Raw genomic sequence first — 14,851 nt, 5'->3', positions numbered from 1 at the left:
TATATATATATATATATATATAATTCTTGCTTGAATGTTTATAATATAAATTACTAATGTGTTATTCCTTGCAGAGTTATAAATATCTTATCATCAATTGCTTCTTTTTCTTTTCATATAAATATCTAATTTTTAAAATAACATCATATTTTTCTTGAAAAACATCCATTATATAGACTAATCTATTTAGTAGATTATATTTAAAAAAAAATCCAATTACAATTTTTTTGAATCTAACTATATTTTGCAAAATTTGTATTGCAAAATAATTGAGTATAGTTTCAATCAAATAAAATAACCACTTGTAATCCTTATTAATAAAAAATGTAATTGTTTTCTTCACTAAATTGTTAATATTGAATATTGGGCTTTGGGTACTTTTTTAGAGGGGATATTGTGTTGCTCTCACATACATGTTTGAAGGATCCCTTCGTCATATTATATTATATTGTAATAATTATTACTAAAATATATAATTAATAATTTTTAGAAAAATACTATTTCACTAATTTATCGACCGTTCAAAATTGCTTTCGTTATCAGTTATTATTATCACGTGATCCATTAATAATTATTCACAATCACTATAATTAGTCATCTCTACTAGCTATTATACATAATGACATTTATGAGGTGGGAGTAATAATATTGACTATGAAATATGTAAACACAAAATAATTATCAAACGGTACATTTTTCAACAAGAGTTATCAAGACATCACACAATTCAACTAGTAGCATTATGACTTATTTAGATGGGTCTAGACTAATCAATCATATTGGATAATATTTGTAGAAAATCATTTTTTCTCAATAATAACAATTCGCTAGAAGCAACTCTGAAAATAAGAATTAGTAGATTCAAAATTAATAAAGTTTATTATTATTATATATATTTAAATATTTTTAATATATGCATATATAGTTTGAATCAAAAACAATAAACCAATATAAATGTATCTTTTATCAAGATATTTTGGTTTCTATTCCTCCCTCTAATTATATATTAATTAGTCTTAAGGAAACAGCAAATACGATAGATGGATTGTAATTTGTAATTAACAATGCTTTAATTTGATTTGATTAGCACACTAGTGGCAAACATGAATCCATCAAAGTCCAAATTTTTTTGGGTATCCTAAAAATACTTGTTAGACAACAGAGGAATAATGGTTACTTCAAAGCAGGGCGAAGTTAGATAGAATCAAAGAGATTTATTTGAATTATTATTAGCGAAAAGTTATATTAGGGTTTATATGTATCATATATTCGTATAACAAAAAGTCATAATTTTAACTTTTAAAAGAATCTTTTAATTATATTATATTGATAAGACTTTACACATGTAAAAATATTTAAAATAAAGTATAAATAATTTTTTTTTATTATTCGGTCACCCAAAATAATATTTAAATCAAGATAGAGTAGTCAAAGTTTAGATCTAATAATTAGATTTTGTTTTACATTTATAGAGTTATATAAATTTTATATGCAACTACATATTTCGATACTTTATTTTATAAATATCAAATATTATGTATGAGTATCAAAATTTTTGAGCATGTTAAATATCATAATAACCAAATAGTGGTGTTAAATTCAATTTCAATATGATATTATTATCTACCATACCGTACACAATCCTTAGAAATTTTTTTAATTTCATCGTTACTATAAAAAATATCATTTTATTTTTGGGTCTAATCGAGAGTGATTGATTATGTTCATGCAATGGAATCTTATCACAAGACACACTTGTACGAAAATGGCAAAGCAAACAATTACAAATGTAAAGTAACAATTAATCTTGATAGCAAAGTTTCAATTTGTCGACAATATTCCTAGGCATAGCTAAAACTAATTACAAACATATTCTTACCTTTATTTACTATTTTACCCACAAGTAATTATTTATTTTTGGTCATTCGTGATTTTTCAATAATTTGTGAGACTTTTTTTCAAGCTTTCATTTTGTTAATAAATTTATTTCCTCTTGAATATTGAGGCTAACTTTTAGTTTTCTATATCTCCGATCTTATGCTATTTTGCTAAAATTTCGATTTTATAGTTTCATTACATAAAATTTAGTGAAAAATGAAATAGAAAAATTCGTAATAATCTTCTTTAATGATAATACAGAAAACAAATCTCATATTTTAAATTTATTATCTCATGCCGATCATTCATACAACATCCTATATCACGCTCACATCATGTTTTGCTCGAAGATTATTAAAGCAAGAAAAAAAGGAAACGGCATTATTGGAATCTGATGAAAGCGTTACTTACCGAAAGCAAAATAAAGGGCCAATTAAACAGCACACCCCTAACTATACTTAAATGGTTACGTTTCATCTCAAAATTTAAAAGGTTTTTTCGTAACCTTCATTCTTTTCAAAAGTTATTATACCAAACGTCAAACCGACCACCTGTCCTTTTTCCTTTGGGACCCACCTTAAATTAAATAGCTTATTATATATTCGATGATAAATACTTCTTCATATTTAATATAGAAATTTCAATTACAAATTTTAGAAACGAAGTCTTTTAATTAAAAAAAAGTTTTACATTGTTTTTTAAAATTTTTCAAACACAAATTTATATTTAGTTAGATTTCAATATAGATTTACGATGGTAATTATCGAATAAACTATGTAAGGAAATGGACAAGGATCCATGAATGGAGATCGGAGCCCCACATGAAATTGAAAACATCAACTTAATTTTGGGATCTCGAAGTTTACTTGGCCCCTATAATTGCGCCACGTGTCATGTTCATTGTACCCTACTAATACCGACACACAAAGTTATCCAACCAAGGCCGACACCACCTGGTCCCACAAGGACGACCTCACACGTTGTCATCCTACGTGTGTGAACTTCATTGGCTGTCTGTCACCGTCAAAAGTACAGCGTGTCTGTCTCTACATTATTCTAATTACTTCTTTTTAATGTACACATCCTTTTTCATCACGTCTGTCGTGTAATAGAGTACGCAAACTTAGTCGCGTTATCTTTGATATGGAAAAAATATTGTTAGGAGTGTTATATTTGATTTCGGGCGCTACATGATTAAGATTAATCAAAGCTACCATGTAGACTTGCTCATCAAATGGAAATATTGCGATACTCATTCAAAGATTGTGTAAAAGAAAAGTAAAATCAATGTTCACTTACAAATTATATTAGTATAAGAGATATTCGTAGTCGTTATTCTTAAAATATAGATGAGACAAAAATTCATTTATATAGAATAATTTACAAATAACATAGCGATTATAGTAAATTGTATTAAACATATTTAATATGACGAGCTCGACTGAAAAGATAATAATAAATTTTTGTGATAAAATATCATATATTACACTAATTCAGTCGTATAAGTAAAGATTATTTGTCCACTTGTCGTGCTACATGACGAGTATTTAAAATTGATATACAGTGGAAAGTGTGAAGAACAAAAAAAGCCACGTAGACGTCGGTTTAACTTGGTGTACTTAATTACTCTTTATTATTAGTATTATTATTACGAGACGTTTGAACTCCTTTTTCTTATTACTATATCGAAAAATAAAAAAATCTTAATCAGCGTAACGTCCGTGTTTGTAATTGCTATAAAAAGCGCACCAAGTCTCATATTTCAATCACATCCAATTCAATTCAATATTCAAACTTTCACTTGTTGATAATATCTTTTGATTGAAAAAAAGAAGAAGAACTATGGCTGATCAATACGAACAGAACAAGGCATCCGTTGAAGAGACTGTTGGTACCAACGTGGAATCTACTGATCGTGGTTTGTTTGATTTCATTGGAAAAAAAAAAGAGGAAAAACCAAGTCATGCTCATGAAGAAGAGGCAATTTCATCTGAGTTGTCTGAAAAAGTTAACGTAAGTGAAGAAGTGGAACACAAGGAGGAGGAAAAGAAAGAAGAGAAGAAACTTCATCGATCAAATAGCAGCTCTAGTAGCTCCGTAAGTCTCTCTTTCATCCCTGATTAATATTTACGTCAAATCAATAAATATAACAGACGTCTTTTATGATGATACATATATTGTACTTTTACACTTTGTTTTCTGAACAAATAGTCGAGTAAATTTAGTGTTTACTTTTTCTAGCTGGTATGAATAAATTATACGTGATCATTGATATGTTGTACGTAGATGATATATGTTGATTGATTTGCAGAGTGATGAGGAGGAAGAAATTGGAGAGGATGGACAGAAGATCAAGAAGAAGAAAAAGAAGGGATTGAAGGATAAGATTAAGGAAAAAATATCTGGTGATCACAAGGAAGAATCGAAAGCAGAGGATACTTCAGTTCCAGTTGAGAAATACGAGGAAACAGAGGAGAAAAAAGGATTTCTAGACAAAATTAAGGAGAAATTGCCAGGTGGCGGACATAAGAAGACGGAGGAAGTAGCGGCGCCGCCACCACCACCACCGGCTGCGGTGGAGCATGAGGCGGAGGGGAAGGAGAAAAAGGGATTTTTGGACAAAATTAAGGAGAAATTACCAGGGTACCACTCAAAGGCTGAAGAGGAAAAGGAGAAGGAAAAAGACTAAATTAAATGAAATGTTTTTTTAATTTTACTTTTGGGATGTTATGATTGTGTTTCTGTGTTGTTTTGGTTTTTTAGTGTTTCATTTCCTTCACTTTGTTTTTTTTTTGGATTCTGAAGGATAATTGTTAGTACTGTATTTGATATTTCTGTATGTAAGTGCATATATATGTGCCTTATGTGTATGAAGTTTGATAATATGGATTTGTAAAATGCAGTTGATTTTATCCTTATTGACTTCTTGTTTTATGGTTTAGTTGTTTCATTTCCAACTCTGTTATATGAAAACGTATTGTTCATGTATTAATGTATAGTAAAAATATCGAGTTATCATACATATATATATTATTACATAAAAGATGATAAAAGTTTTAGAGTTTCTATTTAAATTTCTCTTGATTCATCCACTTATAAGAAAGTACCAAATCTATTGATCATTCAACTACTCTGATATAAAGATTAGTCAATCAAATATTAATAGATAATAAATGGAATGGTATAATAACTATCATCATACTATAGTCAAAGCATCTTTAAATTGCAATATTGATAGAAAAGATATTTATATAACCAAAACAATCATTAAAATGCAAATATGCAATCTTGATAGTGACATTAGGTAACTTAAAGATATTTGTATGTATAGCCAAAGCATCATGAAAATACAAATATGCAATCTTAATAATAACATAAGTTACCTGCTATAAATTAAAATGCGATCTAACAATATAAAAATTACTTATATTGACTCACTTAAACTTTACCAAAGAAAGTTCTCACATCAAGCATTTTTGTTAGCATGCCTTTATGGATTAGACAAGATTGCAATTCAAGCTATAAGCTTTTGAAGAAACATGGACCATTAGCCATGAGGCATGAGCTGTAAGAGTAAAGTTGAGGTTCATTAAGTGTGTGCTTTACAAAGTGTAAAGTGCATATTCTATGAAATGGGGTAACATAATGGTGGGGAACTGGAGGAAATAATGAGCTTAATCTAAAAAGCCTGCAAAGAACATAAACTCTGAGATGTAACGGCAGGACGATTCAGTATTTGGGAAAGTTAGTATTCAAAATATTTCGCGTTAGCCTTAGAAAGGATGTTGGGAAATAAGAAGAGTTCAGAGTTACAAATACTAAAATTCATAAAATACAAGTTTTGGATTTGTGATATATGCATACTTGATACCAAATGAAACTGAAAACAAATAGCTAAAATTCAAGCCGAAAAAAACATACAATTCCAACATATAACAAACAAGACACAACTTTCCCAAAATTGCACGTTCGGAGCAACCTAAGCAACCAAATTTCATCATAGTAAAAAAAAATCAAAACATTTGAAGCTCGATGCAGAGGTAGATTCAGAATTTAAATTCTACGAGTTCAATATTTATGGGTCTTAGTATTGACTTAATCTAATGAATTATGTATAATTAAAATGACTTAAAGTAATAATTTTCATAAAAATACATTAGTTTTCATTCTCTCTCGTGCAAAAAAGCAAAATTATTTCGAGATTATAGTTCTAGAATTATGATTTTTTTTACTAATTTACCCCACCCACGAGCTGGTGGGATAAAGTTATCTTTAGTTTGGTGGGATATGATAAAATTTATATTGTCAACTAAATATAGTGTAACTTTTATCTCAAAATCTTAATTCTGAATGTCTTGTGTCTAATATGACACCTACATGACAATTTGTATTCTACGCGAATCTAACATTGTCATTTTTTGTTTGAATAATTATGTAGGAAATCTAGAAAATGCAGGCATAAACAGGAGTCCAAGTGCATATTTATTCAATCCTCAAGAAGAGAGATCTAAACATAACACAAATATTGATACCCTAATGACCCTTTTGAAGTTTGTGGATAAAGATACTGGAAAAAATATTGGTGCATTTAGTTGGTTTGCAACACATGGCACTTCAATGAGCAGAAATAATAAGCTAATTAGTGGAGATAATAAGGGTGCAGCTGCTAGATTCTTTGAGGATTGGTTCACCAAAAATTCTTCTATTAAGGTGTTAGGTAGGTAAAATATTCATTTTGTTTTTTGTAAAAAAATAACTGTTCTGAAAGGGTCTATCGTACATAATTACACCTTTCTATCTTACTCAAGGTAAGATAACGTCTACATATATCTAATCCTCTTCTAACACCACTTATGAAATCATACTTAATATATACACTATCAGTTTAAAGAATTTTTTGCACATCAAATTATATTTATCTGCTGGTTATCTGTTGTAACAGGTAACCACCTTTCTTATGACAAATTTCAGGATCAGGTATCAACCAAGATTTATTTAATAAAGCATCTAAAATCAAGCCTACAGGAGGACAACCTTGTACAAATACAACTAGTCAAGGGTTTAAGGTGAGAAAAAACAAAGAAATGAAATTTGTTGGAGCATTTTGTCAATCAAATGTTGGAGATGTGAGTCCAAATGTGGTTGGAGCATTTTGTATTGATAGTGGATTACCTTGTGATTTTAATCACTCTTCTTGTCATGGAAATGACCAACTCTGTGTGGGCTGCGGACCTGGGTAAGACTCGTCCCTTTTTGAGATAACTGTTTAGTAGATGATTCATTTTTGTCACGATTCATGATCTTTTAGATTACAATCTAACGTGTCTTGCAGGTATCCGGATGAAATATTGAGTACAAAGATTATTGGAGAAAGACAATTTCAAAAGGCTGTTGATCTTTTCACATCTGCTAAACAAGAATTAATAGGGAAAATTGATTATCGACATGTTTATATTAATTTTACAAATATTAAGGTTCAATTAGAAGATAATAAGGTTGTCCAAACATGCCCTGCAGCATTGGGCCCAGGATTTGCTGCTGGAACTACTGATGGGCCTGGTGTTTTTGGTTTCCAACAGGGTGATACTGAGGTCACAACTCAATTTAATTAATTAATTTTTTATAATCTTGAAAAAAATTAAAATTAATCTATTATTACTATGTTTTAAAGATGAAAATTTGATTTGATTTTCAGATTAATCCATTCTGGAAGAAGTTAAGAGATGTGTTAAGAGAACCAAGCCCATATCAAGTGAGCTGTCAAAAGCCCAAATCTGTTTTGTTGGACTCTGGAGAGATGTTTCGGCCATATCCTTGGGCGGTAAGGCCCAAAAACAAAATTAAAGTGGTGTATACTTTTTTTTTTCCCTTTTTGATTTGTTTGTTATCGTATCGGAGCTCGACTAATTAGAAGTCTCACAATAAACAAAGATCTCCCTACCAAATGATATTCTATTTGGAATCTATCTGGTTAAGGATAGAGGTATTGTTAGTGTATACTCGGTGTATAACAAGTACATCAATTATATTAACTAAATTTTGTGTAAAAATAAAGTTAAACGAAAAATAATCAGCCATTTGGGAGATGGGTAAATGGGTTAAGGATATTTGGGAGCATGGGTCGGGTTATTTTAAATGGTGTCGGGTTATTGGGTTAAAATAAGGAATATGCTTTTTTTCTAAAAAAAGAATCGGGTCAATTAGGGTCAATCCGTCTAAAGAGGGATAAATTTGGTGAAATTAGTAATGGAAGGGGCAAAACTAACTTCAATTAACGGCGAGGATAAATTTAAACAATTAATCAAAGTTGGAGGGTATTTATGACCCTTTTCTCTTTGTTTTTATTGTATAAATATGAACAAAAGGAAAATTCTCTTGATTTCTCTCAATATGTCATATAATAAACTTAATGATGTTTTTGCTTTTTTGCAGCCAGCAATACTTCCAATTCAAATTTTTAGGTTAGGAAGTCTCATCATTCTTTCTGTGCCAGGAGGTATATTTTGACTATATTTTCAAATATAAATTTGTGACATATACTTATATACAGTAACTTATTTCAAAATTATTAAGAAAAAATGTACATATTCATGTTGTGGTACAGAATTTACAACAATGGCTGGACGTAGGTTAAGAGAGGCAGTGAAAGAGACACTAATTCGCAGCGGAAATGGCGAATTTGATGACCAAACTCATGTTGTCATAGCTGGCCTAACCAACGCTTACTCACAATACATAACCACTTTTGAAGAGTACAAGCAACAACGATATGAGGTTGTAACGTATAACTTGCAAGTTATATATATACTAGTTTCAGCACACGTGCGTTGCACGTGTATCCTATGTTAATTTTTTTTTATATTTCATTATAACAATTAGAATTCTACGTGTACATGCATGTAACGAATAACAAAATCCAACAATTACAAATAAAATTATAAAATTGTGACAAAAAGATCAGATGAAGAATCTTATTTTAATGTATAAAATTTATCAACAAACTGTAAATTTAGAACTTTAGATAGTAACAAAAGATTAACTTTAGCCTAAATAAAAATACAATTAAAACAATCAAAAATTTATGGAAAATCAAATTAAAGAAGTTTAATCACAATAACATCAAACGAGGAATCTTATTTTAATGTATAAAATTTATCAACAACTGTAAATATAGAACTTTAGATACTAATAGCCAATTTGCATTATATATAGTCACAAAAGATTAACTTTAGCCTAAATAAAAATACAATTAAAATAATCAGAAATTTATGGAAAATCAAATTAAAGAAGTTTATAGAGAGAAAACACATACAAAATAAACAAAGAAAAAAACATGCGACAACATACACATTCTTTTGAAGACTTTAATCATATAACAATGCAAATCTTTAGTGGGCAACTGGGCATTGATTATGGTCTTTATATATTGATTTAACTCAATGATCTCATAATAACCAAAAATTTTAATATTTAGTGTGGCATGTAGAATGATTACTATTTATAAATAAATATTTTATAATATTTTAATTTAACACAGAATAAAATGATAATCTAATTTTATACTTTATTATTTAAATCTTTTTTTACCCTTCAACCAAAAACAACCTCCATAGGGAAAAAAATAGACAAATACAATGAGAACTTATCAAACAATGTAATATAACACCAAAAGATTGAAGAGAAGGCACCATATCAGAAAGAAAATTGATGCATTTGGATTGTATTATATATAGCCAAAAAGAACATATACAATGAAATTAATTTTATACAGTGACTATTAATTAAAGAAATATAATTTTTTTTATGAACAACATATCTCAAAATTGTAGTCCACCTTACTTTTTTTTTCCTATTAATATATCAACATATCATGTAAATATAACAAAAAATCATTTAATATAGAAGGAAGAATCATAATTAACAAAACTAAAACGGGAAGAACAAGGAAAAAATTGTAATCTAAATCGTGACTTACTCTTTCAATAGATTTATTGTACGTTCATCTAAATGTTAACATAGCATTTTCAAATGTATTAGAATCATACTGTGCCATCATATAGTTTCATGCAATAGAGAAGACCAAGAAATTTTTTGAAAAAAAGGTTAGAATATGAATTCTTGTGATTTTGAGTGTTCTTGATTTGTGTTGTTATTTTCTTTCTCAATGTCTTAAATATCTATACATTTCAATAATATGTGGAAGATGAAAATAATTCAAGTTAATTAAAAAGAGTGAAGTAACAAATGAAAGTTCAAAAAAGTGATCTTTTCATTTACAATATTCATTGTAATTAATGTAAGTTAATTAAAAACAGTGAAGTAACATATGAAAGTTCAAAAAAGTGATCTTTCATTTACAATATTCATTGTAACTAATGTAAGTTAAGTAGTGCCATCAAAATTTAAAACTGAAAAAACCTTTCAACTTAAGTAATTAAGTGATGCATGAATAAATAGGAGTAATAGAAAGACTTTAGGAATCTTATCATTGTTTTTCTAAATATATCATTGTGTAATTAAAATATTTATATTTAATTAAATAATAAATTAAATCTTAATTTAGTAAAAGGGTAAAATGGTAATTCAACTTTTCACTATAGAGCTTCCCACTTATAATAATATATGATGTTTATTATTAAGTTTGAATTATAGTAAAGTCAGCCTCTTATAATAGGTTATCATACACCTCTTAAAAGTTCTCACTATCATATCATATACAATAGAAGTATGTATCCAAATTTGTTCTTTACATTTTCAGTGCATATAACTTGAATCAATCGTCATTTAAACTTGGGCAGGCTGCGTCTACGCTATACGGTCCACACACATTATCAGCATATATTCAAGAATTCAAGAAGCTAGCTGAATCTATGGCAAAAGGAGAAAACATTACTACAAAAGGACCTTCACCACCAGACCTTTTGTCAATTCAACTTAGTCTATTACCAAATCCTACTGGTGATTCACCTCCACCAGGCATAAATTTTGGCGATATTAAACAAGACATAATGGTACCAAAATCCGGAACGTTTACAAAGGGAGACAGAGTAATTGCAACATTCTGGAGTGCAAATCCAAGATATGACTTACTTACTGAAGGCACATTTGCTGTTGTGGAAATGCTTCAACACCAAAGTTGGCTACCTGACGATGATTTTTGCTTGTTCTTTAAATGGCAAGCAGGAAATATCACTGGTATTGCTCGTGCTGATGTGAATAGTTATGGTTATGCTACACTTGAATGGGAAGTACCAGAGGATGCTAGTCCTGGCGTATATCGCTTAAGACATTTTGGATCAACTAAGGAAACGAAAGAATCATCAAACTCGTATTATACTGGTGCATCTAGTGCTTTTACAGTGTCATAGGATAGTTGAAGTTTCTTCAATATGTAGATATAACAATGTGCTGCTCAATTACTTGTCTGTTTCTGAGAGGAACATTTGCAAAATCTGCAATAATAAGTTTGCTGTAATAATCTGTCATACTTATGATCATATCCATATATTGAGCTAGAAATGTCTAAAGTTTGACTCGAGCTCGATACAAAAGGAACTGAAATGAAAGTAACATGGTTATTGAGAGTTGAGGTACAATTATTGAAATGAAAGTAAATATATATCACTTATCCATCCAGATAACACAGCGTAGGCTCTTTCCTTGAATGAGCAAATCAAACGCCTTATTGATATCTTCAAGATTCACTTCATGTGTCACAAACTTGTCCAACTCCAATTCCTGAGAAGCCACATAATGTGGTACTAAGAGTTAATTTCACGTATGGTCACTGAATTTTTTAGCAGATTGATCTAAGTACCTTGTCAAGGTAACGTTTAACGAGGATAGGAACATCAGATTTGGGTTTGAGACCACCAAAGAATGATCCCATGAGAGTTTTATTACTCTGAAGAACCTCAAAAGAGTTAAGATTCAGCTGTGCATCTGGCTTATCAACTCCTAAAACAATTGTTTTACCCCAACCCTGCATATTACAGCTTAAGGTTAATAGACAAATTTGTGTTGTTGATTAATACAAGATTTACGCGGAGAGACCTTTCTGCAGCAGGCAAATGCTTCCTGAACAAGTGTTCCCAAACCAACACATTCGAAGCAATAATCAGCACCTCCATTAGTCATCTCAATTATTACCTGATATGAGAGTTTTGACATAAGATAAGAATCATTGTCATATTTAATTTATACAGGTATGTACTCCGTTTTATTTTCAAGATCACGAATCCCACATTTTAAGGAGACCTCACTGTACCAATAAAAGGCCCACCTGACTAACAGGTTTATCCCCACAGCTTTTCGAATTGACAAACTCAGTAACTCCAAACTGCTTCCCTATTTCAAACTTGTCAGAGTTCCTACCAACACCGATAATTCTTGTAGCACCACATAGCCTTGCTCCCTCGGCAACCTAAAAGATCCTCCAGAGGCATAACAGCTTACATGATACTGACATATATAAGCAGGAAGAAGTCGGAGGAGAAACTTACTGCTAATCCAACTGATCCTAAACCAAAGATAACTACTGTCGAACCTGGTTCCACATTTGCTGTTTTCCAGGCAGCACCAACTCCTGAGGTTTAATTTACATCACATCAAACATGAACCACAGATAGTTTTTAGGAAAATTGAAACAAACAACATTAATATGATGACTTGGTTGATTTTTATAACATGTAAATATTAGAAGATGAGGAACTTACCTGTTGATACTCCACAACTCAAAAGGCATGCCCTGTTAGGTGGGATTTCAGGATCAATTTTTGTAACATTAACAACATCAACGACTGTGTACTCAGAAAAACTTGATATATACAGGTAATGGTGTAAAGTTTCTCCTTCAGCATTAGTGAATCTGCTTGTATCATCTCTATGCAGCAACAAAGACGATTGAATTGGGAATTTGGAACAAAGGTTGCTTTTCTTGGATTTACAGTCTACACAGTCCATACAGTCAGGTAAAAATATCGGTACAACTGAATCTCCTTCTTTCAACTCATCAACATCTTCTCCAACACTCTCCACAACCCTTAGATAGTATAGTCAGAATGTCATTAAGAATCAATGCCTTATTTCGTGACACGTTCATATAAAATGAAATGGAAGGAGTAAAATTTACCCGAAAGCTTCATGGCCTAAGATTCTTGGAAAGCAGCCAGGAAATTCCTTACAAGAAAAAAAAAACAGTTGATACAAAAGTTAATAAACAAGTGATTCTCGAGGGGAGATACTTGGATAAAAGTTCCATACTTTCAACTTCCATAAGGTAATGTCAGTATGACAGAGAGAAGTGCAAATGATTTTAAGTCGAACTTCATGTGCTTTAGGAGGAGCCACAATCACTTCCTCTATCACCAGTGGTTCTCCTGCTTTTCTTGCCACCGCAGCTGCAGCACACACAACTCACAAGTCAGTGTTGAAACGTAATATAATTAAGTAATTAAGAGTGTGTTCTCAGTAACGTGACAGTTCAACAGTAACAATTTAAGCTAACCAGTGAAATAGTACTCAATTCAACACAGTAGCAACAACTTTTATCATATAAAAATCCTCCTTTTTCTGAAGAGTATGTACATACCTCTGCAACGAATAGGCTTGCCAGCAGTTTTGCTAATCCTTGATTGTACTGTGGAAGCCATTTTTCAAAATGCTAGAGAAAAGAAAACAGAATTTTGAAAATTTACATATCACTTGTGCCTTTTATAGCTGCTAAAGTCACAAAGTGGAGACCTCATTGCCAGAAAACAGTAGGATCTGGTGCAAGTTGCAACAATTAAATATATATATATACCATACGTCTTAATCTACGTGTTCTTAAGTAATGTTTACAAATTTAACAATTGTACCGATTTAAGGATAAAATCTGAACTAACTGTTGAAGAGAGTTCGGCTAATGATCCCTTTATTGATCACCACAACAAACCTACATTGAATACAGTTTATATCGTGTGGGGCTGTGGGCTATCAGCACGTTCTTCTTTTGACAACTCTTTAATTCTAATTTTTCATATGACGTATTTAAAATCACAAAATTGAAAGATATTTCGATGCATTCTACATAAAGTCTAAATCAGACAAATAAATTGAAACGAAGAAAGTAGTATTTAGTGATGAACTTGCATTCTGATTATTGGGGAGACTCCAATTTCAGAATCAAAAATAGCAACATATACCATACAGGTATTAACCCGTGGCTTACCTAATAATCAGTTCAGTTAGGTATAAAGTGGATTTCCTTATTGATTGTTCTGTCAAATACAGTAGTTGTTTTATTTCATATTTTGATTTCTGCTATTGGAATAAGAAAATAATTACATCCCTATATTGTCTTGAAATGTCTAAAATTTGATCGAACTCGAGACCCAAAGGAAAGTAACATGGTCTTTTAGAGTCTATAACTTGTCCATCCAAATAACACAGCGTAGGCTCTTTCCTTGAATGAGTAAATCGAACGCCTTATTGATATCTTCAAAATTCACTTCATGTGTCACAAACTTGTTCAACTGCAGTTCCTGAAAAGCCACATAAATGTTGTGGTAAAGGTTCATTTCACTGAATTTTCTAGGAGATTGATTAAGTACCTTGTCAAGGTAACGTTTAACGAGTATAGGAACATCGGATTTGGGTTTAAGACCACCAAAGAGTGCTCCAGTGAGAGTTTTCTGACTCTGAAGAACCTCAAAAGAGTTGAGATTTAGATGTGCATCTGGCTCATCAACTCCTAAAACAACTGTTTTACCCCAACCCTGCATATTACACACAGAGTTGTGAAAAAAACTGACAAATTGTTAATTAGTAAAAGAATTATGTGGAGTCACCTTTCTACAGCAGGTAAATGCTTCTTGCATAAGTGTTGCTAGACCAACACATTCGAAGCAATAGTCAGCACCGCCATCAGTCATCTCGATTATTACCTGCTCAAGTAAACGGAAAGGGGGAGAGGGGGAGAGGGGGGGGGATT

The 14,851-nt window shown here is 30.9% G+C and overlaps 4 protein-coding genes across 5 annotated transcripts in view; 2 read left to right on the top strand and 2 right to left on the bottom strand.

Moving 5' to 3' along the window:
* Positions 1–3,481: 3,481 nt before the first annotated feature.
* LOC107018144 (phosphoprotein ECPP44) lies at positions 3,482–4,819 on the top strand. Its single transcript, XM_015218534.2, has 2 exons — positions 3,482–3,975; positions 4,190–4,819. The coding sequence occupies exons 1-2, from the start codon at positions 3,721–3,723 to the stop codon at positions 4,565–4,567; spliced, it is 633 nt and encodes a 210-aa protein (XP_015074020.1). The 5' UTR covers positions 3,482–3,720; the 3' UTR covers positions 4,568–4,819.
* A 1,595-nt stretch (positions 4,820–6,414) lies between these two features.
* On the top strand, positions 6,415–11,246 carry LOC107017075 (neutral ceramidase 2-like). The gene is made up of 7 exons (XM_027916630.1): positions 6,415–6,595; positions 6,844–7,114; positions 7,211–7,469; positions 7,574–7,699; positions 8,311–8,374; positions 8,483–8,652; positions 10,677–11,246. Exons 1-7 carry the CDS (start codon positions 6,415–6,417, stop codon positions 11,244–11,246), a joined length of 1,641 nt encoding a protein of 546 aa, XP_027772431.1.
* Positions 11,247–11,305: 59 nt separating this feature from the next.
* Positions 11,306–13,670, bottom strand: LOC107017243 (alcohol dehydrogenase-like 7). Of its 2 annotated transcripts, XM_015217510.2 has the most exons (9): positions 13,469–13,661; positions 13,141–13,277; positions 13,010–13,056; positions 12,594–12,919; positions 12,381–12,463; positions 12,161–12,301; positions 11,932–12,027; positions 11,696–11,860; positions 11,306–11,616 (listed from the first exon to the last, which is right to left on the bottom strand). In XM_015217510.2, the coding sequence occupies exons 1-9, from the start codon at positions 13,527–13,529 to the stop codon at positions 11,500–11,502; spliced, it is 1,173 nt and encodes a 390-aa protein (XP_015072996.1). In that variant the 5' UTR covers positions 13,530–13,661; the 3' UTR covers positions 11,306–11,499. The 2 variants fall into 2 exon arrangements, with proteins under 2 accessions (XP_015072996.1, XP_027772068.1); XM_027916267.1 differs by lacking the exon at positions 12,161–12,301 and having other exon boundaries at positions 13,469–13,670.
* Positions 13,671–13,973: 303 nt separating this feature from the next.
* The window catches only part of LOC107017227 (alcohol dehydrogenase-like 7), a 3,284-nt gene continuing 2,406 nt past the window's right edge, over positions 13,974–14,851 (bottom strand). The window contains exons 8-10 of the mRNA XM_015217497.2: positions 14,709–14,804; positions 14,472–14,636; positions 13,974–14,402 (exon numbers count right to left, since the gene is read on the bottom strand). Coding sequence (XP_015072983.1) covers positions 14,283–14,402; positions 14,472–14,636; positions 14,709–14,804 — 381 coding nt within the window. The 3' untranslated portion in view covers positions 13,974–14,282. The remainder of the gene's footprint in view (positions 14,403–14,471; positions 14,637–14,708; positions 14,805–14,851) is intronic.

Source organism: Solanum pennellii, chromosome 4 (genome assembly GCF_001406875.1).
Source record: "Solanum pennellii chromosome 4, SPENNV200".
Taxonomy (NCBI): Eukaryota; Viridiplantae; Streptophyta; class Magnoliopsida; order Solanales; family Solanaceae; genus Solanum; species Solanum pennellii.
The sequence above is the reverse complement of the archived record's forward strand: the minus strand, read 5'-3'. Positions and strand labels throughout refer to the sequence as shown.